Here is a 27,500-nt window from a genome sequence, read left to right on the forward strand (position 1 = left end):
GTGTTTTACTTTTTACGCTCATTTTACCATCAGAAATCGTGTCTAATAAGTGGGGATTAATAAATGTCCACAATTTAATAAGATATAACAATCAATTTACACAATAATGCACTATTTTTAACAAGTGATTCAAGTCAGAAATACAGTATGACTGTACAAAACATTCTATATAATTGTTATGTTTGTAAAGTGCTTTTAAGCTTCTCATTGTGTGCTTCAAGTAAAGAAAAAACAACTGAACAAAACATTCACTTCAAACATCAGAAAATGCTTCAAATACTATTTTATTTTGAAAGTTATAACAGGAAGTGGCGGTGTTTATCTTTGCTATCTTGACATGTGTCAACTGAATAAGAATACACAGCCACAATTGAAACTTTTCCAGCTTTATCATCATGTGCAAAAGTGGATTTTTCGTCTTTCATTCCCTGTTGCCATCACTACGGTCAGAAGGCTTTGACTAGGAAGGCAAGTAACATCAACAACAATGATAACTGCGTCTACAAAGTATTTAAACAGTCAATTGAGCTAACGTGATCAAGACCGTCTGCAAGTAGTTAACGTTATGCTAACGTTTTAAACGAACAACATAACATAATTAAATAGAATAGTGAGAAGGTCTAATGATGCATAATCATTCACAGCTGACATCTAACGCTAACGTTATAGGCTACTTCACGCACACTTCAGACAGGGTTATTGACATGTCCATATTCTGCACGTTAAGTCAAGTCAAGTCAAGTTTATTTATATAGCCCTAATTCACAAGCATGTCTCAGAGGGCTTCACAGAGAATATGTCTAGCTAATTCTAGCTGACACAACAGTAACATGAATATACAGAATAAAGATAACATTTGAACAATTGATAATATAGAAAATATAGGAATGAGGGGAGAGCAGAGGAGAGCGCAGGAGAAGGGAGAATAGCAATAGCGTTGTCACCGACGCTATTGCTGGAATGCGCTTGTTAACTATAGTTACGTTACTGCAGATGAGTCCACTGTAAGGGCAGGCAGCTGCATGTGTGGAGAGGGAGAGATGATCGTGTGTGACGTCACCTTATTAACTCATTCAGGGCCAATGACGTCTTTGACGTGTTATCAGGAATAGCCCAGAGGGCCAATGACGTCTTTGACGTGTTTTTGTTTTTATTGGTGCAGCGCCTGCAGCAAACACTTGCCCAGCCTGTCACACAGACACAGGTCCCTGCCTTCAAAGGGTAGCCGACAACACGCGATCAAACACATACCGCAGCTGTTTTTTTGAAATGGGGGAGGTGGCAAGAAGACAAAAGCCGTGAGAAACGCTTCCTCTTTGCAGAGTAGGAAAGAGACGCCATTGTGTACGGTTGTGACAGTGTGCTGAGTTGAGTTGAAGTTGAAGTTGAAGAGATTACAGTAGCTAGTAGCCTATAGTCGTCAGTTTAGTTAGCGTTAGTTAGTTGTAGTATAGTCTGTAGTTTAGTTTAGTTAGTTAGTTGTAGTAGTCATAGTCTAGTCAGTCATGGTGAAGTCAAAAGGAAAGACCAAACACCGCATCGCCCCTCGGCGCGGCGGTGCCCGAGCTGTTCGCCTTGCTGCTGGCCTTGCTGCTGGGCAGCGCACACTGGATGAGATGTTTGCGGTTGTCACACCCGTGACCACCATCGATCCGGTCCCAGCGCCTGGTCCCAAACCCAAGCCTCCTGTGTCCCAGCTCGAACGAGACGAGACTGAGTCAGAACTTAGTGACGAGGAGGAGATCGGGGGCAACACAACAGACATGATTCCCCAGGACGAGCCATTTTCCAGGGCGCATTTGCGAGACGAGACTGAGTCAGAACTTAGTGACGAGGAGGAGATCGAGGGCAACACAACAACAGACATGATTCCCCAGGAAGAGCCATTTTCCAGGGCGCATTTGCGCCGTGCAAAGACGCCCCGGGATTACATTGAAAGTGACTTTGACTCTCAGCCATCAACCTCCCATTCTTCTGAAGAGGAGATGGTCACACCGTCGCCAGCTGTCCATGTCGAGGGCGAGGAGGACTGGAATCCAATGCGACAGGACCCCGATGATCGTGGTAAGGAGTAATTTTGTTGTTTATATATATGCATATTGTACAGACAGTACCAGTACCAGTACCAGCTTCACGCACAAAGTCCCAGTGATGATGTCATCACACTCACACAAAGTCCCAGTAATGATGTCGTGTGTGTGTGTGTGTGTGTGTGTGTGTGTGTGTGTGTGTGTGTGTGTGTGACTACTGACTACACTGTCTCTGCATTCTATGATCGTATAGTTTACTGAGACTAGTACACTACACTGTCTCTGTACTAAATGTGATTATATAGTTTACTGAGACACTACACTGTCTCTCTGTACTAAATGTGATTATATAGTTTACTGAGACACTAGTACAATACACTGTCTCTCTGTACTAAATGTGATTATATAGTTTACTGAGGATATGTTGCTTTTATTTCAGATGAGGACGAGCCGAGTGTTGCAGAACCCAGTGAGCCCACATCTAGTAAACAACCGAGATCAAAAGGTAAGATCTTGTTTCCCTCTTTTGTGTCTTTGTCCAAAATGGCTGATCTACAAGCTCACAATTATACATGTTGTGTGTGTGTTGTAAATTGTATTGTAATGTATGTATTTCTTTATTTACAGGCCGTGGTGCAGATGGAGAGCGAATGGAGGGACAGCAACCCAAGAAGAAGGGGAAAAAGAAAGACACCAAAGGTATGTTCATTTTCCCTCTTTGCCCAATATAGCTGATCTACAAGCTTGTGTGTGTGTGAGTGTGCTATAGTAATGTATTTGTATTTCTATATTTTTATAACACCTATCCTGTATCCAGAGCAGCAATGGTACTGCATGGATGAGGTGCCGTGGGAGCCGGAGGACATCCCGTTCACTGCTGTTCCTGGCCTGCTGAACAGTGCTGCTGCGCTGGAGTCGGACAAGCCGGTCGACTTCCTTGAACTCATCCTTACGGAAGAGCTGCTCCAGTATGTTGTGGACCAGACCAACCTATATGCACAGCAGACAATTGAGGCTGGCGCAACAAGTGTGAGGATCGAGGCATGGAAACCTGTTGACATTCCAGAACTGAAGGCCTACCTAGGGCTCCTTTTCCTGACTGGGCTCATTGTAAAGCCTGACCTAAAGACTTACTGGTCCACGAGCGAGGTGATGGAGACCCCCTATTTTGGTAAGACAATGTCCCGAAACAGATTCCAGATCATTACACGTTTCCTGCATTTTAGTGACAACACAGCAGTGAGAAACAAGGATGACAGGTTGTTCAAAGTCCGCCCAGTCTTAGATATGTTAGTGAACAAGTTCCAGGAACTCTACCAGCCAGGCCAGAACATCTCAATAGATGAAGGAACTTTACTGTGGAGAGGCAGATTGAGTTTTAAAGTTTTTAACCCACAGAAACCTGTGCGTTACGGTATAAAAAGTTATGTGTTATGTGAGTCCCAGACAGGATTTTGTTATAATTTGATGCCTTATTGTGGAGACGGTAAATCTCTTGTAGATACAGTGTGTGGTCTCCTGTTGGGGCTGGAACAGCAGGGCTACAAACTGTATATGGATAACTTTTATAATTCTGTTACCATGTGTGATATCCTGCTAAATCTGGGGACACATGTATGTGGCACACTGCGAAAGCATAGAGGAGAACCACCAGCTGTACACCATGCTGAGAAGGCCACCCTGCAACCAGGGGGCAGAATTGCCTTCCACACTGACCGGGTGCTGTGCTTGGCATGGCGGGACACAAATGTTGTCAGAATGGTGTCCACATTTCACCAGGACGAGATGAGACAGGTCTTGACATGGAAGAAAGGTGTGAGGGGGAAGGTGGTGAAGGAGAAGCCTGTCTCTGTGATAGAGTATAACCAGTCGATGAACGGTGTTGATAGGCTAGATCAAATGATTTCGTACTATCCGTTCATCAGGAAATCCTATAAATGGACTACTAAATTTGTCATGTACATGTTCGAAATCTGCCTCCACAATGCCTTCGTCCTGTACAGAGCTAAAAACCCACAGGGCACAGTACAGACCATGCATGCATTCCAGGAGAGTCTGATACAGGCGTGGACCACTGCCACAAAGCTCCATAGAGCTCCATATGCTGACCGTCCGAGTAGGCTGTCTGCCAACCTGGCAAAGCATTTCCCTGTCAGGAATGACCCCACCCCCAACAATGACAACCCAGCAAAGCGATGCAAAGTGTGTATGACCAACGACAAGAGAAAGGAGACACGTTTCCAGTGCAACTTCTGCCGCATCCCCTTGTGCAGGGTCCCCTGCTTTGAGGTCTACCATGACACTCTGAACTATAAAGACTAGGGGTGTCACAATACACTAGGTTCACGATACGATACAATAGATGATATTGGGTTCACGATAACAATACGATACGATATTTTTTGCGATCGATTTGTAATTTGAGGGGGCATCTTTCATGCTAATTTGAGTAATTTCACCATTTTCATCCTCCGTGTCTGTAACGTCCCTCGTCTGTTCAAACAAAGCAATGAAAAGGAGAGCGAGCATGCAATCAGATGCAGATCAGTGCCACCATGTTCAGCTTATTTTTCTCGCGATATGAGATTTCATCTCAACGATACATATTGTCACGTTTTGATATCGCGATATATTGTGGGACGATATATTGTGACATAAAGAGTAAATTCCCCTCAGTGGTAGAACGAACTCCCCACTGAGGTCAGGACGATTTTTTTGCGATCGATTTGTAAGTTGAGGGGGCATCCTTCACGCTAATTTGAGTAATTTCACCATTTTCATCCTCAGTGTCTGTAACGTCCCTCGTCTGTTCAAACAAAGCAATGAAAAGGAGAGCGAGCATGCAATCAGATGCAGATCAGTGCCACCATGTTCAGCTTATTTTTCTCGCGATATGAGATTTCATCTCAACGATACATATTGTCATGTTTTGATATCGCGATATATTGTGGGACGATATATTGTGACATAGAGTAAATTCCCCTCAGTGGTAGAACGAACTCCCCACTGAGGTCAGGACGGCCGAATCCCTGCCCATCTTTCGCCGAAGATTGAAAACTCCTTTTCTTTTCTCAACTTTTTATTTTAGTTTTCAGTGAGTCCACCTTTGAAAAAAAAACTCACCTTTTCAAGCTCCACTTGAGTCCCTCCTGAACTAACCCTTTTGATGTAGCATCTCCCCCCCCCCTTCTCCACCCCAAACCCCCTCCCCCCATCTAGCATCTCCCCCCCCTTCTTCACCCCAAACCCCCCCCCCAAAAAAACAAAACAAAAAACAAAAAAAAAAAAAACATTGATGTTTTACTCTACTGCTGCAAGGGTGTATCTGTGTAGATGATGTTCCACAGTTGATTCCACTAATGTTGACAATGTGACATTGTAAGTCGCTTTGGATAATAAATGACGAAATGTAATCTAAAGAGACACACATGGGCCCCGCGCACACACATTCACACTCACACTGAGTAAACTGCATTGTTGAATGTAAAAAAAGCACTTCATGTGTATATATATATTATTATTTTTTTGTCATTTGTATCATAACGAATAGTATTTACATGTCTGATGTCAATACAGTTCAAAATAAAAGAATTGAGAGCGAGATCTGACTGAGATTGTCTTCTTTACAAAAATGCATTTTTCTCCTGTTTCTCTTCTCAAACAGACTTTTTGGGTGAAAACAGGGTGTATATAAATGGCTATAAGTAGAGTACAGAACATGCTAAAAGCTCACTTTTTTTTTCCTGGTGAACCCAGAGACGTACATCTTCATTTTGAGGTATTGCAAATCACTCTGGTGCTAATAGATAATTTACTGTGGGTCTTGAAAGATGACCAACAATTATGAAAATCTTTGGCCTGTGCTAAATATTGGCAGTCCTAAACTGGCCCTGAATGAGTTAACATTATATATTGAATCTCAGCCCAATTCTGCAGTATGCCACGTTTTACAGTAGATTCCATTTTTATTGGTCAATTCCGTGATTCCGTCCGCGATTCTGTTAACGCGGATTTCATATGTCTCTAGTAGAAGCTGTCCCTGTGACGGGAGGTTCTGGTACTGCGAGACATCAGTCTTCTGCTATGGGGGAGGACCCTGAAGACTTTATGTCCTGGATGGGAGGGGTCGGCCATACGTTTCTGAGAGCGCTTTAGCATCCTAGCAATGGACTCGTCTCCATTAGAGATGAGCCCTATGATGGTGGTGGTGTCATCTGTGACTTCCAGGGCCTTGAGGGACTGATGGCTGGAGGTGCAGCTGTTGGTGTACAGGGAGAAGAAGTATGGAGAGGGGACCCTGGGCAGCTCCAGTGCTGATGTTGTTTAGGTTAATATAATATGTTGTTGTTTGGCTAATAGAAGTGGTTGTTTGGCTCGTGCTGCCACAGTACTTCTCTCCTTCTGGCAGTTAGATCCATGAACATGAACCTTATCAGCATAAGAAGCTCATTTGTCAGTCTGTGAAGTGCAGCGTCGGCGCTTTGTTTCTGTTTGGATCAGCAACAACTTTCTCAACAGTCTGAGATATGAATGACAGTTTGGATATGGGTCTGAGCGAGAGAGAGATAGAGAGAGAGATTGTGTGTGTGTGTGTGTGTGTGTGTGTGTGTGTGTGACAGAGAGACTGTGTGTGTGTGTGTGTGTGTGTGTGTGTGACAGAGAGACTGTGTGTGTGTGTGTGTGTGTGTGTGTGTGTGTGTGTGTGTGTGTGTGTGCGCGCGCGCGTGCGTGCGCATGTGTGAGTTGGATGATTGATTTCCTCCACCAGAGGGAAAACTCTGCTCTGCTTTCCTTCTTTCTCTTTCTTTGCTGGAGGGAAACATGCCCCCCCTCTCACTCTCTCCCCCCCTCTCTCTCTCTCCCCCCCTCTCTCTCTCTCACTCTCTCTCTCTCACTCTACCCTTAACAAATAAACTCCTTTACAGGAGACCTTAGTATTCTTTATGACACTTTATTGTAGATCTGCTGTCTGTCTGTCTGTCTGTCTGTCTGTCTGTCTGTCTGTCTGACTGTCTGTCTGTCTGTCTGTCTGCCTGCCTGTCTGTCTGCCTGTCTGCCTGTCTGTCTGTCTGTCTGTCTGTCTGTCTGCCTGCCTGCCTGTCTGTCTGCCTGTCTGTCTGTCTGCCTGTCTGTCTGTCTCTCTGTCTCTCTGTCTGCATGTCTGTCTTGTCTACCTGCATGTCTGTCTGCCTGTCTGTCTGTCTGTCTACCTGCATGTCTGTCTTGTCTACCTGCATGTCTGTCTGTCTGTTTGTCTCTGCCTGTCTGTCTGTGTGTGATTACATGTTCAGATGAAGCATGAGTTTAATTTTAAGCCGTAATAGGATTTCCTCTGATGTCATTGCTCAGTTTGTTTAACAGGTCCAGGTTATTAACCCTATCCTTCTTGTTTTGTGGTGTGTAAACACCACCGGCGGTAGAGCAGCGGTAGATTTGAGCAGGTTTGAGCCCCTGTGTTACCTTACAAAGCATTTATAAATTGGATTAAATACAATTGTTAAATCCCGTATAAATTACCTTATTAATCAGGAATAAAACATGTATAACTGCGTTTATGAATTCCTTACAAATGCTTAATATTGTATGAACAATGCTTTATAAATGATGAATTAAGTATTTACTTAAGCAATATTACACTTTACTTTACCCTGGTTATTGGCACAACGGTGATGCAGCAGGACCGAGGTCCGTACGCGTCACTGAAGTGTCAATAACCACGGTAAAGTACATCCTCGAGTGTGATATTGCGATTATACAACAGTTACCAGCAAAATACAAGCTATAAACAAAAGGTGCTCATATTTTGGGGCCATTTGCTCTCAAAATAACAAAGTTTTTGCCGAGTGTGTTAGTCCGAGACAAGAAATAGTCCCCGTTGACTCTGCCAGGCTGAGCCAGCCGACTAAATAGGCTACCACACATGTAAACACAAAACTGACCCATTAACTCAATATATGTTGTGACTCTGGAGAAAATAAAATAATTAACAGATTAGCAACTATACGTCGGTGAACTTCACATGTAAGCATTTTTTTTTCTTTTACTTTTTTTCTTTTCTTTTTTACAATGGCACCATTGTAGGCTATTCCGGGGTTTCAGTTGCTATTTCTTGTAGAAATTGAATTGCATACTCCCGTTAAAAGAGCAAGTGGTGAAACAGCTGTCCATAAAGTCCATGCTGGACAGGGCTCCAGAGTGCGTGTTTTTACACGAATTTTCCCACCTTAAAATCTGCCAGTGCGTATAAATGTTTTCATAACACGCACTTGTGCACCTCTCTCTCTCTCTCTCTCTCTCTCTCTCTCTCTCTCTCTGCTCTTGTGCCACAGCGTGCAGCGCTGTCAATCTGAATCTCTCACGTAGAAAGACAGGGGAAATACAAAAATAAAACCTTTTCAATTACTTCTGAGTGCTTTAGACTTGGGCAGAATCGTTTTACTTTGAAAATCCGACTGGAAGTCGTATCGTCCCTATCGCTAGTACAACACAGGACAGTCTGCAGCGGTCTGCAGCCAGCCATCCATTACTGGTGTGACCGGCCGGCCAGATTCACTCGTATCGGAGTCACAAACAGATGGAATTAAAATGTGTCAGATGGTGGTTTTGTACACGGGAGACAAAGCTACGGCTTCAGCAGACGAGTTCTGACTAACGTTAGGCTGGCTGGCATGACAATGACTTCTTAGCGTCTAATGTTAGCGTCGAATGTTAGCATCGCTAGCGGGATGCTAGCTAATGATCAAGCAAATTCTGGGATTACGAATGTTACCAACATGTAATTCAAGATCACTAAAATGTGTTGTTGACAATATGACTATGCTGTCTGTTAATGTTAGACCATCTAAGAGCATGATCTGCTACGGTTTTTCACTGTCTGCAGTGCACAGTGAGATTATCATTTCACAGCACACTGTGGGATATGTCACTAATCACACAGTAATGTGAACGTCCACAATCAGAGACCACCATTACATAATGTTAGGCAAACTACAGATGACTAAATAAATGGTTAGTGATAATTCAATGACAATAGCCAATGAGCTGCATCGAGTCATTCTGGTAAGAAATTCATAGTGCATCATGAGAACGGTACATTAATCTAAGTGTCCTTAAATGTGCTCCTAACTTTTTCAATTTAGGAGCATAATGTAAGGTGATAATCACATCACAGACACCCAGTTCATAAATGCTGCAATAATTAAAATGCAAAGGTTTCCATCAGTGCATCAGAGTCCATCATAGGCTCAATCCTCACTGTGTTAACTCGGTTGGTGATAGTGACTTTAACAGACATTTATTGACATGAAAATCTTTGAGCGTATCATTTAATAATTTGCCAATATGTATACAAAATGACAAAGAAGGCAACGCTTAAAATGTATTATTGCGGTGCCAAAAGGCATGGTGAAAAATGTGCGTGCGCCTAAATGATGTGCTGGTGCACCTAAATTAAAAAGTAAGGTGCACCGGTGCACCTAGTGTAAAGAGTTAGTCTGGAGGCCTGCTGGACCTCTGGCGTTTAGCAGGTGAGGCTGTAGAGCGGTTTGAGATGCTGGGCAGCAAAGGCATGACGTTTCCACGGCTCTCACACAATATATTGCTCCACATTTTGCAATTATCAAGAGAAGGTGCCCAATAGCTCTGTAAAGAAGTCTCGGATTTATGACCGCTAACGGACATGAGTTCTCTGGCTTCCAGTCCGCCCTCGGCCAGCTTCTGGATGGTAGTGGTGCTCCTGATGCTGTGATTGGTGTAAATCACTGATGTGCCTGCTTCTTTGGAGATACGTGTTAGCATGGAACCCAGGTAATTTACACTCATTGGCTCCAAAGAGTAGCACACCTCCCCTAACTTGTTTCCTCTCTTTGGATGGAGGTAAAAAGCTTTAGCCTCCTTGGGGATTTTAGATAGATAATTTGTAAGTGCGCAAGCCACTTACGTGAACTTAGGAGCAGTGCGGTAAATACAATATTCCTGGAATGCGAGTTTATGTCCTTGGCATTCTACATCAAAATGAAGACATTACGGTTAGTTTTATTTTGTGTGTTACATACTTATTGGCCAAGTTATTAGTTAGTTTATGGGCTAGAAATTCTGTGAGGTTACAGGCAATATATATATATAGGCCATGTTGCCTCCAGAATTGTGGCCGCTGCTGTTCTCTGCTGAACAGACTGGCCGGTGGAGTGATACTTTAGTGATGAGGCTGGTGTTCTCTGCTGAACAGACCGGCCGGTGGAGTGATACTTTCGTGATGAGGCCGTTCTCAAACGAACGATTTAAGAACGGCTACAGTAGGTGTGCTGTTATGCTCATTTAAGAACGGTCCTTGACCAATCAGATTGCTTGGTCAGAACTACATGTTGTATAATAGTTATTATAAAGTGTTACTAAAGCGTGGCTAACTAATCATTATGGAACCTTGCCTCGAGAATATTTAATGTCTGGGAATTATTATGGCCTGTATTTGACTTCACCTACAATTAGCATCCTACGTTAGTGCCGAGTGTAACATGCATTCAACTTGTTTGTATTCAAGATTCACTTTAATAGCCACGGTAAGTAATCAGATTACAAATGAGGAATTTGACTTAGTGCAAGTATGTAGTATGTAGAGGAAAAAGCAATGCAGAAAAACAATCACAAATTATAAAGTGCAAAATATAAAGTCCAATAGCAAAATGCACATGTCTTCTCAGTGTCCACACATGTGGCTGGCGACAGTTCCACATGCAGCTGTGTGTCCTCAGCTGACTGCTTGCTTCATAGCAGCTGTGTGTCCTCAGCTGACTGCTTGCCTCATAGCAGCAGCATCTTCTCTCTCTAACATTTCTCTCACAGACTCCCGAGTGACCCGGAAACTTAATAGTTTGTCAGTCTCACCGTACAGCTGCTCTCTAGCTCCACCTAGTGCTAAATGCAAAGCGAAACCCCAATAAACACACAACGTGGGAAAAGATGATCCTCTAAATATTAAGGAAATCCTCTCAAACTGACTTCATGACTATAATCCCCTGTCTACAGGCGATATCATAACACCAGGTTATTCATCGTAATCCGCCTTGTGTGTGTGTGTGTGTGTGTGTGTGTGTGTAGACCTCCTGGCGGTGCCAAAGCACCCGTACGCGGCGATGGAGAACTGGGGTCTGAGTGTGTTCGTGGAGCAGAAGCTGCTGCTGGATGCCGGCGTGGCCTCAGCCTCCTACCAGATGGAGCTCACCATGGTGGTCGTCCACGAGATCTGTCACCAGGTAGGCTTAACACTAACCCTGTCACCAGGTAGGAGAGATGGGTCTACTAGCCCTAACCCTGTCACCAGGTAGGATAGATGGGCCTACTAGCCCTAACCCTGTCACCAGGTAGGAGAGATGGGCCTACTAGCCCTAACCCTGTCACCAGGTAGAAGAGATGGGCCTACTAGCCCTAACTCTGTCACCAGGTAGGAGAGATGGGTCTACTAGCCCTAACCCTGTCACCAGGTAGGATAGATGGGTTTACTAGCCCTAACCCTGTCACCAGGTAGGATAGATGGGCCTACTAGCCCTAACCCTGTCACCAGGTAGAAGAGATGGGTTTACTAGCCCTAACCCTGTCACCAGGTAGAAGAGATGGGTCTACTAGCCCTAACCTGGTCACCAGGTAGGAGAGATGGGTTTACTAGCCCTAACCCTGTCACCAGGTAGAAGAGATGGGTCTACTAGCCCTAACCTGGTCACCAGGTAGGAGAGATGGGTCTACTAGCCCTAACCCTGTCACCAGGTAGGATAGATGGGTTTACTAGCCCTAACCCTGTCACCAGGTAGGATAGATGGGCCTACTAGCCCTAACCCTGTCACCAGGTAGAAGAGATGGGCCTACTAGCCCTAACCTGGTCACCAGGTAGGAGAGATGGGTTTACTAGCCCTAACCCTGTCACCAGGTGGGATAGATGGGTCTACTAGCCCTAACCCTGTCACCAGGTAGGAGAGATGGGCCTACTAGCCCTAACCCTGTCACCAGGTAGGATAGATGGGCCTACTAGCCCTAACCCTGTCACCAGGTAGGAGAGATGGGTTTACTAGCCCTAACCCTGTCACCAGGTAGGATAGATGGGCCTACTAGCCCTAACCCTGTCACCAGGTAGGATAGATGGGTTTACTAGCCCTAACTCTGTCACCAGGTAGGAGAGATGGGCCTACTAGCCCTAACCCTGTCACCAGGTAGAAGAGATGGGCCTACTAGCCCTAACCCTGTCACCAGGTAGGAGAGATGGGCCTACTAGCCCTAACCCTGTCACCAGGTAGGATAGATGGGCCTACTAGCCCTAACCCTGTCACCAGGTAGAAGAGATGGGCCTACTAGCCCTAACTCTGTCACCAGGTAGGAGAGATGGGCCTACTAGCCCTAACCCTGTCACCAGGTAGAAGAGATGGGCCTACTAGCCCTAACCCTGTCACCAGGTAGAAGAGATGGGCCTACTAGCACTAACCCTGTCACCAGGTAGGAGAGATGGGCCTACTAGCCCTAACCCTGTCACCAGGTAGGATAGATGGGCCTACTAGCCCTAACCCTGTCACCAGGTAGGAGAGATGGGTTTACTAGCCCTAACCCTGTCACCAGGTAGGATAGATGGGCCTACTAGCCCTAACCCTGTCACCAGGTAGGATAGATGGGCCTACTAGCCCTAACCCTGTCACCAGGTAGGATAGATGGGCCTACTAGCCCTAACTCTGTCACCAGGTAGGAGAGATGGGTTTACTAGCCCTAACTCTGTCACCAGGTAGGAGAGATGGGCCTACTAGCCCTAACCCTGTCACCAGGTAGAAGAGATGGGCCTACTAGCCCTAACCCTGTCACCAGGTAGAAGAGATGGGCCTACTAGCCCTAACCCTGTCACCAGGTAGGAGAGATGGGCCTACTAGCCCTAACCCTGTCACCAGGTAGGATAGATGGGCCTACTAGCCCTAACCCTGTCACCAGGTAGGAGAGATGGGTTTACTAGCCCTAACCCTGTCACCAGGTAGGATAGATGGGCCTACTAGCCCTAACCCTGTCACCAGGTAGGATAGATGGGCCTACTAGCCCTAACTCTGTCACCAGGTAGGAGAGATGGGTTTACTAGCCCTAACTCTGTCACCAGGTAGGAGAGATGGGTCTACTAGCCCTAACCCTGTCACCAGGTAGGAGAGATGGGCCTACTAGCCCTAACCCTGTCACCAGGTAGGAGAGATGGGTCTACTAGCCCTAACCCTGTCACCAGGTAGGATAGATGGGTCTACTAGCCCTAACCCTGTCACCAGGTAGGAGAGATGGGTTTACTAGCCCTAACCCTGTCACCAGGTAGGAGAGATGGGCCTACTAGCCCTAACCCTGTCACCAGGTAGGAGAGATGGGCCTACTAGCCCTAACCCTGTCACCAGGTAGAAGAGATGGGTTTACTAGCCCTAACCCTGTCACCAGGTAGGAGAGATGGGTCTACTAGCCCTAACCCTGTCACCAGGTAGAAGAGATGGGTCTACTAGCCCTAACTCTGTCACCAGGTAGGAGAGATGGGCCTACTAGCCCTAACCCTGTCACCAGGTAGGAGAGATGGGCCTACTAGCCCTAACCCTGTCACCAGGTAGAAGAGATGGGTTTACTAGCCCTAACCCTGTCACCAGGTAGAAGAGATGGGTCTACTAGCCCTAACCCTGTCACCAGGTAGGAGAGATGGGTCTACTAGCCCTAACCCTGTCACCAGGTAGGAGAGATGGGTCTACTAGCCCTAACCCTGTCACCAGGTAGAAGAGATGGGTCTACTAGCCCTAACCCTGTCACCAGGTAGGAGAGATGGGTCTACTAGCCCTAACCCTGTCACCAGGTAGGAGAGATGGGTTTACTAGCCCTAACCCTGTCACCAGGTAGAAGAGATGGGTCTACTAGCCCTAACCCTGTCACCAGGTAGGAGAGATGGGTCTACTAGCCCTAACCCTGTCACCAGGTAGAAGAGATGGGTCTACTAGCCCTAACCCTGTCACCAGGTAGAAGAGATGGGTCTACTAGCCCTAACCCTGTCACCAGGTAGAAGAGATGGTCCTACTAGCCCTAACCCTGTCACCAGGTAGAAGAGATGGTCCTACTAGCCCTAACCCTGTCACCAGGTAGGAGAGAGGGGTCGACTAACCCTAACTCTGTCAGCTAGAGGAGAGGGGCCGCACTTGAACCTGTAGGCCTACACCTCTATTTAAACCTCTGTGAGGGACAGACACACCAAGACATTTTAGACTGGTCTGTAGAGTTAGGCTGGTCTGTAGAGTTAGGCTGGTCTGTAGAGTTAGGCTGGTCTGTAGTGTTAGGCTGGTCTGTAGAGTTAGGCTGGTCTGTAGAGTTAGGCTGGTCTGTAGAGTTAGGCCAGTCTTATTTTTACACTTTGCTGGATTCTTCAAGTAAACTGTCCTTGTAACTGTTGAATTCTTCCAAAAGACCAACATCTTCTGCTGGAGTAGACACAGTTGAGCGGCTGAATGCAGTTACTCGGACAGGCATTTTTTCTACTTCGAAAAGAGTCCGAATTTACCCAGAATTCATTGTACCGTAGTCCCATTTGTTATATTTAAGCCACAGTCAAAGTCAATCTTTGTGAAACCGGCCCCACATGTCGAAAGCAGTTACATCTAGTCTACAGAAGAAGAGGCTGTCCTTCAGTCAAGGAGGAGCTTCTGAAATAGATGCAGCCAAAAGGGAGGTGAAATCCTGAGCGCTACACAGAAGCCTCAAACTAAAGCAGAGAGCAGACTTTCCCTCACAGCAAAGCAAGAGCACAACCAACACTACTATGGATGGCTGTAGTAGGTCAAATAGCCAATTGCATCTTGCGGAGGAATACGGTAGTTCTGCGGTTGGGAGAAAATGCAGTGCCAAAAGAGAGGGCTGTTTGACGATAAAGTAAAGCGCTGAAAATGGTCAAAATAGAGCGTACATGTTGTAGCGGTTTGAGCAGTCTTAGTATGTTGTTTGAGTGGAGTCACGACCCCACGAAGGAAACATGGATTACACAAAAAACATCATCCCTTAATTATCTCATTAACCCATTGATATCTGATGCAGCATTTGTGTGTGTATCCCTTTAAGACCGCGTCACGCGGTTCGCGGTCTTAAAGGGATACACACACAAATGAGGGATATACACGCAAATGCTGCATCAGGTATCAATGGGTTAAACCAATAAATCAGCATGAGACACACAGACAAATGAATGCACACTAAGCCAATGCGATACAGCAGTTTATCACAAAATTAACCACAAAATTAAGACAAATAAAGTCAAATAAATGAGTCATGTCCAAAGGGATCAGCGTGCCATTTTGGCTGACTCAGGTTTGACAATGGAAGAGGAATGCAACTTGGAGAGGCTCTGGAGATTCTGGTCCGCTGGTGTTTTCTTCAAAGAGAAGATGACGGCTGGGCCACACGGATGTAACGTAGCGCATTGCCTGGTTCGGGCAAATGAAGCTTCACAGCACAAACGGAGGCCCAGCTCCTGCGACCGCTCCCGGCTCCTCGTCAAAGGCATCTGACGCCATACTGTTTTCCAGACATGATAACGGGACGTGGAAATGTAATGGGCTGGACTTGGGTAAGTCAGCGTCATTTTACTGGTTGACAACACCAATGGGTGTGTGTGTGGGGTGTGTAAAACAACAGTGATGCTCGAAACGTCATTCATAAATTATTCGTCTTTTGGGCGATCGCCACAATGTACACAGATATTGATTTGTTTAGGTGGGCGTTCTTTTAGGTGGCTAAGTTACGTTTTACTTCCTGGTTCCCAGAGCTGCAGAGACAGCTGTCTGAGGCTGCTGCTTTAGGGTGGCGGATCTCCTACACCATGCAGTCAGCGTCCAGATCGCTTTGCATAGTACAGTGCCTGTATGGGAGGAGCTCATAGGACCCCACTTCAAACAAACCGAACTATCCCTTTAACAGGATTCTGGGCCAAATTGTTTGACTGGTACTCTAAGGCCTACAAAATGACCCTACAGCCGGAGGCAGAACTCACCATCTTCGGCTGCTCGGAGTCCTCTCTGAACTTCCCTAAAGCTGTGCAACAGTCTCTGACACTGGAGACAACCAAAAGACTCATTCTGAAGGAACGGAAAGTCCTCCTCTTCACCTTCTTTTCAGGTGTGGCTGATGGACATGGACATCTCTGTTATACAGATGGAGAGACTCAGGTCCCTGAGAACGAACTCGCTCAGAAGGTTCTCAACTATCTGGGATCCGTTTTTGGCCTACTTTGATGAGGTTAAAAATGAGAAGTGGCTGAGGTTGGCTCGCCCGGCTGGTCTCTCATGGACCCCTTGTGAGGGATCCCATACACTTTGGGCCTGTCTGATTCTCAAGTGAACGAGCTTTATAGGTGGCATTTCTAGGTAAGAAGTTGTAATTAGGCTGTCTGAAACCAGTTTGATACATAAGTTCACTGAATTTGCAACCTTTCTAGGTACCTGGTTATGGATAATTTTCGAGGAACCATACCATGCACACTTTGGTGGGTTAGGATATCCCATAATACCTTGTGCCCCTTGCAATCGACGAAGAAGAATGAAGCGAGCCCGAGCGAGCCCCTAATGGCGATGCCCACAAAGCCAACCGCTTCAGAAAAAAGTGAAACAACGTTGGCTAAATAACAAACATCTGTCACTTTCTTTTAATTTTTATTCTAGAATAGTCAATAACGTCAACCTTTACTTAATTTCAGTGCAGTCAGAAGTTTGTACAGTGTCAGGAAAGTCACTTTTGAACAATAGTAGGAAGCATCTTACCTGACTATGTTGTGGACAGCAGCCAGCTAGTTAGGTTGCTAGCTAACGTTAACGTTAGTTTAGAAAACCTGCTCTGCGTGCCCCAAAGCAGGACTACACTGTACAGCCAGGAGGATAGCAGCATGGCAGACCTTCAACTGTAAGTGGAGTTCGTTTTAACTGTGCTTTATTAAATGACAAACTGTCATTGCTTAACTAACGTTACCAATTTGTTTGTCAAATGCAACGTTCCAAGTTAGCTTGGTTTCACGCTTTTAATTTGAAGGCCGAAACGGGAAATGGTTTGAGTAGATTGAATTGACACTCGTCTGTCAATTCTACCATTTCCCTTTTTCGCCTTCAAATTAAAAGTGTAAAAACAATGAAACGTTCGACTGTGAAGCCTCAACCTGTTTGGATTATAGGTAGAGAGAACAGCCATCAGCCATGCTGTTTTATACAAATGTATTGCCAAATGCTTTGGGAAACAACTTCATCAAGCTTGGTCAGAAAAGGTCTGTCTATTCAATGGAAAAAGCACCAGTGCGACCTGTCGCGTGCGATGCTACCTTCAAGAATGAGGATGTCTGAAACAAGTTATTTTTTAATCACCTATATTAAAATGAGATACCTAATTAAACAATCATCTAGTTAGGTAACTAGATGATATTAAGCTTCCTTGCATTACAGACACAACCATTATCTCCTACAAACACATAAGCACCTGCTTATGCGGCTGGTAGCACCACCTTGTAATGTTGAATGTCGATGTGTTTTTTCCCACCTTTCTTGTCTTGTGTCTGAGCCTGTTTGTCTTGTTCGTGTTGTTCTATAAATAATTGAAAATAACACATTGAGGGGGGAAAAACACAGACCTTATTTCAGACATTTCAGGTATCATCCCTATACTCTTATTTGCCCATAGTTTATGGTGGAGTGCATGCTCAAGTTCACATAGGCCTTATGCAAATGACCAGGGGCCAGTTGCACCAAGTGGTCTTACGACTGGTCTTAAGCTACGCCGGTCGTAACTTAACGACCTAACAGCTACGCCGGTTGCACCAAGAGGGCTTAAGCCTTCTTTTCACTGCGCCCAGGCGTAACTCTTACGCCTGGTCAGGAGGAGGCGTAGTGCCTGCCTGTAACAGAGATCTCCGTCTATCAGCGGATACCTTTTTGAGTCCTTACCGTCATCGTCACCGTCATAACGTCGCCATCGAAGCATGATGTTAGATTATAACAAACTAGTTGTGTGGCTTAGCCTTCCCAAATGTTGCCGTTAGTTTTTTAGAATTTAATACATAGAATTGGGAACGTTACATTAAATTTCATTCAGACTGTCTGGCACTCAATCGCTGCCATTTTTCAGCGATGAGGGAGGGTGTAGTGATGCACATACAGTAGTGGCTAATAGCGCGTAGTGGCACAGTGACGCTCCAAGCAGGTCGCGAGGCACATTTTTGCAACATCATCCAATCAGGGTGCATTCCCTGGCAATTCACATGAATGCGCATTGCTACGACCGGCGTAGTTAAGACCAGACGTAAGCCGTGTCGGTGCAACAGGCATAAATCCACTCTAAAGACTGGTCTTAACTAAGACCGACGTAGGAGTTACGACCAGGCATAGTCAGTGTTGGGACTAACGCGTTATTAAGTAACGCGTTACAGTAACTAAGTTACTTTTTGCGGTAACGAGTACTGTAACGAATTACTTCATCAGTAACGTAACGTACTTACAATTATTGCGGTTTAAACATGCTCGTTACTCGTTACTTCACGATTCTGTGCGGGACCTACAGCAGCGAGGCTAGAGAGGAAAATGCGAGTCTGACGGCGGTCTGATGAGGAAGTAGGCTAATCGTGCGGCACTTCTATACTTTCTAATGTTACTGGACCAAATTCTGATAGTGAAACGGGTCATTTTGCGTGAGCTGTGTTGTGTACGGTAAGCGGTGTTCACTTCACACCGCTCGGCGAGTCAGCAGCATGGAGCCCTCTCCTCCTCGCTTCTCTCAGGCTGTCTGTCACCAGTGCCCTGCTGCACCCAGGCAAGCACAGCACTCGTCTCTCACTTACAGATTCCCCTCGCGTTGGAGGGTGTTCACGGTGTGTTTCGCGTTGTCATGAAATGGGAAGAAAAATGCCTGCAAGTCTCCTGCCTTTTGGAGATGAACTGCTATTAAAGGCAGCCGCGACGAGCGGCTGCTTTGAGGCTCTGCTCTGTCCCTATCTGCAGGCAGCGCTGGGCTCTGCTGCTGGGGACTGCCCCCTAGTCCGATACCTCACGAGTCCGATACCTCACGAGTCCGACACCTCATGGTTTTGGGTTAGGGTCTGGGGGAGGTTAGGTTTAGGCGTGCACTCCGCTTTTACAAACGGTAACCACGGTGTTTATGTTGTTCAGCCAGGATATTATAGACTACTGATACAGTTGTTAATTATACACTGCCAAAAGTGTACTGGCTACTTTTTGAAGGCAATAATAAATATGCCTCAATGCCTAAATGTTGTGTTTTCTTGTTCCACTACTTTTCGTCGTAGTGATAATGGGTACAATGCTCAAATTTGACAGTTGTCTTGTCCCACACTGTGCTACAGCAACCCCAAAATAATGTGTGTGCATTAATAAGAGAATTGAGTTTAAAAAAAAAGTAACTCAAAAGTTACTTTCCTAGTAACTAGTTACCTGCAAAGTAACGAGTAACTTAAAGTAACTGAGTTACTTTTCAGAGCAGTAACTAGTAACTGTAACTAAGTTACTAATGTAAAGTAACTTGCCCAACACTGGGCATAGTTAAGACCACTTGGTGCAACCGGCCCCAGAGGTGCAACGATTACTGATACCAAGTATTGTAACCAGGCGACTCCCATTGATGTCCATCTCTTTATACATATGCGCCCATACAAGTCATTGGTACTTGCAGGTAGTGATGCCCGATATATCGGCAATCATATCGTATCGGCCGATGTCAGTCTTTATTTTAACATATTGGCATTGGTCCAATGTTTCAATGTTAATATCGATTATCGGTGTCAGCCAAAAAAAATTGCATTGAGAGGAAACCATGTGGTAAATCTATAATTTATGGGCTTTTCCAAATCTTTTGGAAATAAAGATATGCATTTCTCTTTTCAATTTCACAGTGTTCACACGTGTTTTTCAGTATGTACAACATTTGATTATCATAGAACTGTGTTTAGAGGATATCGACATCAGTAAATATTAGGGATGTCACGATACACTCAGTTCACGATACAATAAGATACACGATATTGGTTTCACGATAACGATACGATACAATATTTTAACAACTCTTTTTGCGATCGATTTGTAAGTTGAGGGGGCATCCTCCACGCTAATTTGAGTAATTTCACCATTTTCATCCTCCGTGTCTGTAACGTCCCTCGTCTGTTCAAACAAAGCAATGAAAAGGAGAGCGAGCATGCAATCAGATGCAGATCAGTGCCACCATGTTCAGCCTCTTTTTCTCACGATATGAGATTTCATCTCAACGATACATATTGTCACGTTTTGATACCGCGATATATTGTGGGACGATATATTGTGACATCCCTAGTAAATATCTGCTATCAGCCATAACTCAATGTTAATATCGGTGGTATCGGCCAACATTTTCATATCGGTGCATCCCTACTCGGAGGGTTTGCTTTGATCAGAGGTGGTTCTTGGTTGAAAAAGTTTGAGAACTGTTGGCCTATAGGGCACACAGAGGAGCTGTGGATGCTACGATCACTCTACTTAACCTTTAGTTGAGACACCTAGAGGGGAACAAACCCAGGCTAGATTGTTATTTATTGACTTCTCCTCAGCCTTTACCACCATCCAGCCCCACACAGCCATGGGGCTGACAGAGTGCTTTGAGTTCACTCACAATCTGCTGGGATGGAGATTGGATTTTTTTTCAACACAAAGAGTGAAAGTAAACTGCATTTGATCACATTCACCGGGTTAGGCCTGTTCCTTTGTCCCAGCCGGACTTTAGACTCTGTTCACAAACTAAGAACAGGACCGTCATTGTGAGACTGCCACACGCTAATGAGTCCAGCTTTGATGAATTTGTCACTTGGTGCTTGGAGCTAAACATAATCCAAAACTAAGGATCATAGATTCAAGATAAGATAAGATAAAATGTTATTGCTCCTGAGGGGAAAAGTGTCTTGGGCAGTAGTGCTCCACACATCAATAGTGCTCCACACATCGACAAACACGAGCAGCACAAAACAAATCCAGACAAAATGCTATTCCACTGAAACAATACAAGTACCGTAAATTCCGGACTATAAGGCGCACCGGTGTATAAGCCGCACCTGCAGAGTTGACTGTTTTTTACATATATAAGCCGCACCGGTCTATAAGCCGCGGGTGTTTTGATGTTTAATTACCATATGTAAGGCTTCGTGCACAGAGGGGATTGTCGGGAAAGAGATGGCTGTTTGGGGAAGCTCCCATTTATTAACATTTCAACAAAACAAAAGTCAGGTCACTAATCCCCAGACAAAATCACACATTGTGAGATGCTTAAAAATCACCATCGGCGGGAGCTTTACTCCAGATGCTGTGCAGCCAAGAACACAAGTGAAATTCGTTCTCTCGTGACCTGTGGTTCTCAACGTGATGGACGATTCACCTTTCTTGTTAACAGTCCTAGTGAGAGGCAGGTCGAACGTCAAAGGCACTTCATCCATATTTATGATCTGCTCCGGTCCGATGGAATATTCCTTGATCTTTCTTTGTGTGAATTCGCCGAAGTTTGTAATTTTCTCCTGGTAGTCGGGAGGGAGTTGCTGACACAGTCGTCCGCGCCCTGACGGACAGTCCCTTTCGTCTTGGGTTTGTGCATGATCCTTTGCTGCTGCTGCTGTTGTTGTTCCTGTCTCGCTACTGTCTCAGACATGGCTTTCAGGCTCAATCGCCGCCATCGTCGTAACACAGCCAGTTCTCCATCTTTTGAAGCATGATGTTAGATTACAACGAGCTAGTTGTGTGGCTTAGCCTTCCAAAATGTTGCTGTTAGTTTTTTAGAATGTAATACATAGAATTGGGAATGTTACATTCAATTTCATTCAGACTGTCTTTCAGGCTCAATCGCTGCCTTTTTCCCCCCGGAGCGAGGGAGGAAGGAGGGTGTTTTACCGTAGTGGCTGAGAGAGAGTAGTGGCACAGTGCTCCAATCAGGTCGCGAGGCACATTTTTTGCAACATCATCCAATCAGGGTCTCGCTCTCATAATGTCTGTCTTGCTCTCGTTCTGCCTCATACCAACATCCATAGATTTTGGAGGTTCCCGAGTGGCCGTTTGCTGGAAAAATCCATAGATAAGCCGCACCGTTATATAAGCCGCAGGGGGCAAAAAAGGCCAAAAAACGGGAAAAAAGCCGCGGCTTATAGTCCGGAATTTACGGTACATTACATGATCATCAGACACTACAGTATTACAAGACGCAGTGATAGATATACTGCAAGAGCAGGGGATCATATATTACACTCGCCCTCTTGAAATTGCACCTGCACTAATGATATAGACCGTCGTGGGGGCGCCCCATGAAGGCCACTATCATCTCTACAGTTTTGATGTTGTGTTGCTTGTTGAGCTCCAGGTTGTTCTGACCGCACCAAAGGACCAGCTGTTCAACCTCCTGTCTGTATGCAGACTTGTCGCCGTCTCGGTCTGAAGCCGATGTGCCCTGAGATGAAGTCGTTTGTATAGAGGAAGAACCAGGGGGAGAGCACACACCCATGGGGGGCGCCAGTGCTGATTATTCAGATGCAGGAGGTGATTTTCCCCAGCCTCACCAGCTGCGGCCTGTCTGTCAGGAAGTTTCTGATCCACTGACAGGAGGAAGCTGGGCACACTGAGCTGGATGAGTTTGCGGAGCGGAGGATTTCTGGAATGATGGTGTTGAACGCCGAACTGAAGTCCACAAACAGGATCCTGGCGTTTGTCCCCGGGGAGTCGAGGTGTTGCAGTATGTGCTGCAGTCCCGTGTTGTTGACCGCATCATCCACCGACCTCTTTGCCCAGTAGGCAAACTGCAGGGGGTCCAGCAGGTGTCCTGTCCCATCCTTCAGATGGGCCCAACACCAGTCTCTCAGTCTGTAGTCATTTAAACCTGTGATGGAGGCATATTGGAGCTTTAAAGCAGGAGGGGACTTTACACGTACAGCTGCAGTGATCCGTGGAAGATGTGTCTGAAGATTGGAGACAGCTGATCAGCTTTCTCACCTCTTCTTCACACACCCTTAGTGCAGGTGGTGGTGGTGGAGGGGGGTGGCAGTGGTGAGAGGTGGAGGGTGGTAGTAGGGGAGGGGTGTAGCAGGCGGGTGGGTTGGGGGTGGCAGTGGGGGGGGGTGGCAGTGGTGGAGGGTGGTAGTAGGGGAGGGGCGTAGCAGGCGGGTGGGTTGGGGGTGGCAGTGGGGGGGGTGGCAGTGGTGGGAGGTGGCAGTGGTGGTGGGGTGGCAGTGGTGGAGGGTGGTAGTAGGGGAGGGGTGTAGCAGGCGCGTGGGTTGGGGGTGGCAGGAGCCAGAGAAAGGGGTGGGGGCGTGGCAGTGGGGGCAAGCTGCCTGAGTTTAGCAGTGAACTCAGGCAGTGTCCCTGGATTTCCTTCCTTCTCCCCTCTCTCCTGATGAAGTGCTTAAACTCATCAGCTCAAACCGAGCCACTTACTGCCCCCTCGATCCTATCCCTTCCTCTCTCCTCCAAACCATCTCACCTAACATATCTCCCTTCCTCACTACCTTCATTAACTCCTCTTTGTCCTCTGGTCTTGTCCCGCCTGCTCTAAAGACTGCAAGAGTCAAGCCTCTGCTTAAGAAACCCTCCCTTGACCCTACTGCTATTCACAACTACAGACCTGTCTCTCTTCTCTCATTCCTTTCCAAAACCCTCGAACGAGCAGCGTCCGAACAACTTTCTCTCTATCTCTCCCAAAATGACCTCCTGGACCCTCTGCAGTCCGGTTTCAAGGCCTCTCACTCCACTGAGACAGCTCTTCTTGCTGTCACAGAGGCCCTTCACACTGCTAAGGCCTCATCCCTGTCTTCTGTTCTTGTCCTCCTTGACCTGTCTGCTGCCTTCGATACAGTCAACCACCAAATCCTTCTTTCCACTCTGTCTGACCTCGGAATTTCAGGCTCTGCACTCTCCTGGTTTGCTTCCTACCTCTCGAACCGCTCATACCAGGTCTCATGGAGAGGGTCCCTCTCCAGATCCTGTCCTCTTACCACCGGTGTCCCCCAGGGCTCAGTCCTGGGCCCTTACTTTTCCTTCTCTATATAAGATCTCTTGCCTATGTGATCTCTTCTCATGGCTTTTCCTATCACTGCTATGCTGATGACACCCAGCTTTTCCTTTCCTTCTCCCCCTCTGACACTCAAATCGAGGCTCACATCTCTGCATGCCTCAAAGACATTGGCGACTGGATGTCTGCCCACCACCTCAAGCTCAACCTTGGTAAGACCGAGCTACTCTTCCTCCCAGGAAAAGACTGCCCTCTCGCAGATCTCTCCATCTCCATTGACAACACCACTGTACTGCCCTCCCAAACAGCTAAGAACCTTGGGGTGATCCTTGACAACCAGCTGTCTTGCTCTGCCAACATAGCTGCTACAGCGCGCTCCTGTAGGTTCTCTCTCTACAACATCCGCAAAATCCGTCCCTTTCTCACAAGAGAAGCGACTCAACTCCTGGTCCAGTCTCTTGTCTCCTCCCGCCTGGACTACTGCAACGTGCTCCTGGCCGGCCTACCTGCCACCGACATCCGACCGCTTCAGCTCATTCAGAATGCTGCAGCCCGTCTGATATTCAACCAACCCAAATTCTCTCACGTCACTCCCCTCTTCCAGGAGCTCCACTGGCTTCCCATCCCGGCCCGCATCAAATTCAAGACACTGGTACTGGCCTACAGGGCAGTACACCAGTCAGCTCCCCGGTACCTGCAATCCATGGTCAGGTTCCAAACCTCTCAGCGCTCCCTTCGCTCCTCCACCAGTGCAGGTCGCCTCGCCCCTCCTTCGCTACGGGGGCTCAAAAGTCGCTCATCCCGATCTCGACTCTTCTCGTCCCTGGCACCTCAATGGTGGTACGAGCTTCCACCTTCGGTCAGGACAGCTGAATCACTGCCGATCTTTCGGAAAAGACTGAAGACACACCTTTTCAGGCTCCATCTGGGCCCTTCTTGATCTAACTTCGTTCTCTCTCTTTCTAACAAAAAAAAAAAACTAACCAACCTTGTACCACTAACCTAAACTTGTACCACTGTTCCTTCAGAAGTTGTAGTTGTCATAGACTGTGCTCCATAGTTGATTGCTCTATTGCTGACAAAAAATGTGTTATTGTAAGTCGCTTTGGATAAAAGCGTCTGCCAAATGACGTAATGTAATGTAATGTAATGTAATGTTTGTGGTTTGTTGTTGGGGAATTTTCTGAAGTTGTTGGTCGGCACATACATGTCCTCACAAAAGCTGATGTACGATGTCACAGTGTCAGTAAGATCATCCAGGTCCTGCAGCAGCCTCAAAGACATTCCAATCAGTACAGTTAAAGCAGTCCTGTAACTCCTGCTTTGCCTCGGTGGTTCGCCTCTTCACTGTTTTGACCACAGGCTTAGCAGATTTTAATTTCTGCCTATTCAGTCTATATAGTCGACTTCCTGTTTACATTTATTTTACTAGCAAGGAGGTGCACGACGCTGTCAAAGAGTGGGAACGTATATCCCGAAATGGCTAAAAATAGTAGCGTTGGGTGGTTGCATAGCGGCGATATTTTACAAAAACGAGGTGAATGTCAATTCACTGGTACTGTAAAAAATAAATATGTGGTTGCATAGCGGCCGCTTTTCGTTTGAAGGCTAAACGTCCAAACCGGAACTCTTATATTTGGTCATTGAACGGAGCTTTAGCGGTCTCTCTCTTTCACGATTCAAGATATTGTCACTCCGTTGTACAATTATGCACATGTGAAATTATTGTGCTGGGGGCTCCATTACAAGACATAGGTAGGTACAAAATCACAACAATTATTATGATTATTTTTAGTCTCTTTCGCTATGAACGGTCCTGGGTGGAAACAGGCAACCGGCAGCTGGAAACAGGGAGGGAGGGTGTCATGGAAGCGCCCACAGTTTTACCAGGAAACTCGTGAATAAGTTGGAATGAGATGAACCATACAGTGATCAGATAGTCCCAAGGCTGCACGGGGAACAGAGCGCTAGATGACTGTATAGCAGTGGTCTAGTGTTTTTTTGTCCCTGGTGGGGCACTTAATGTGCTGTCTGTATTTCGGTAGTTCACGTTTGAGTTTGGTTCTGTTAAAATCCCCTAGAATAATGAGCAGAAAGTCTATGTGTTTTGTGTCTGGTCTGCTAGTTGTTGTTGTGCATCATTGACACAGCCCTGAGGTGGTACTCTATGTAAATAGCCAGGATGAATAAAGAAAATTCCCTCAGTGAATAGAACAGTTGACAGTTTATGGAGGCTCTCTAGTTGATCGCTACCCAACACTGACATCTCACCGCTGGTCGGACTACCTGCTAGTTTTGGGTGAAGTCAAGCTGCATTTTTTTTTGTTCTGTGGCCCAACAGGTAAATTATGTCCAAACCAACGTTAGAGAAAGTGTTGTTAACTAATGAGAAATGAAAGCATCAAACATGAATTTTAGTCGTAACCATTTTCTCTTTATCTCAGTTGTTCCTCACCCCATTTGCTCCACTCCATTAAATGGTACATGGCACATGAGGCAGGCGTCGTCTACCCGGGTGTTATTGTGAACAAACATTGTGAGTCGGTCTATTGCACCCGCCCCCTAATGATATTGCACCCGCCCTAATGAGATTGCACAAGCCCTGTGAGATGAAGAAAGATAGGCGTTGTGAAAAGAAAGAAACCACAAACTCAAAAACCAAGGCATGGCAATGTTACACTGAGACACTAGTAATTCCATACTCAGAGAGAGGATGTGACAGGTCATTACCCCATATGGCAGAAGAAGAAGAAAAAAACTGAATTGCAAAAAACTATAATTCTTAGGCCTAATAAATAGAACTTGAAGCATCAGTGCCTCCTTACATACGAGACCACCTCCTCTCATCTGAGAGACACTCCAACCGTGACGATCGAGCTGGTTGTTTGTTAAGTAGTGTTATAGAGGTTGGGAGGAAGGAGAGCTTGTAACGGTCGGTTACTTTGACAGCATCAGCCAGAAGGTAATAATTCATATTCAACACTTTCATTGCTGATTGTACAAAATACTTTTAAATTCTGTATTTAAACTGGACTGTCAGAGTGCCGAACCATGATGCCAAACCATGTCTAATAGGCATTGTAGAATGTTAACATGATGTTGGTGCTCACACTAAATAGTCTTAGTCTGCGGAAATGTTCCATCATTACAGGCCAGGCTGTATACTGTGTGGAAGCTATACGTATTTTAGGACAGTCATACACTCTAAATTGATCTTCGAGTAGAATTGTGAGGTGGTGTGTTCTTGGGTTTAATATTTTTCCCGAAAATGAGGCATAGCGGGGACCAGGAGATGAAGCCCTAATTTCAAGCCCTGGTAGTGTTAGCTGGAGTCTGAACTAGTAGCATAGTAGAGTTAGCTGGAGTCTGAACTAGTAGCATAGTAGAGTTATCTGGAGTCTGAACTAGTAGCATAGTAGAGTTAGCTGGAGTATGAACTAGTAGCAT

General features: G+C 45.9%; 1 protein-coding gene across 1 annotated transcript in view; it reads left to right on the plus strand.

Annotated features, from left to right (window-relative positions):
- Positions 1-27,500, plus strand: part of trhde.1 (thyrotropin releasing hormone degrading enzyme, tandem duplicate 1) — a gene marked incomplete at both ends in the record, with an annotated part of 207,594 nt that overhangs the window by 38,148 nt on the left and 141,946 nt on the right. Inside the window, one exon of the mRNA XM_083638308.1 lies at positions 11,127-11,281. Within this exon, the coding sequence (XP_083494434.1) occupies positions 11,127-11,281 (155 nt within the window). The remainder of the gene's footprint in view (positions 1-11,126; positions 11,282-27,500) is intronic.

Source organism: Poromitra crassiceps, assembly GCF_964638095.1.
Source record: "Poromitra crassiceps genome assembly, chromosome: 6".
NCBI lineage: Eukaryota > Metazoa > Chordata > Actinopteri > Beryciformes > Melamphaidae > Poromitra > Poromitra crassiceps.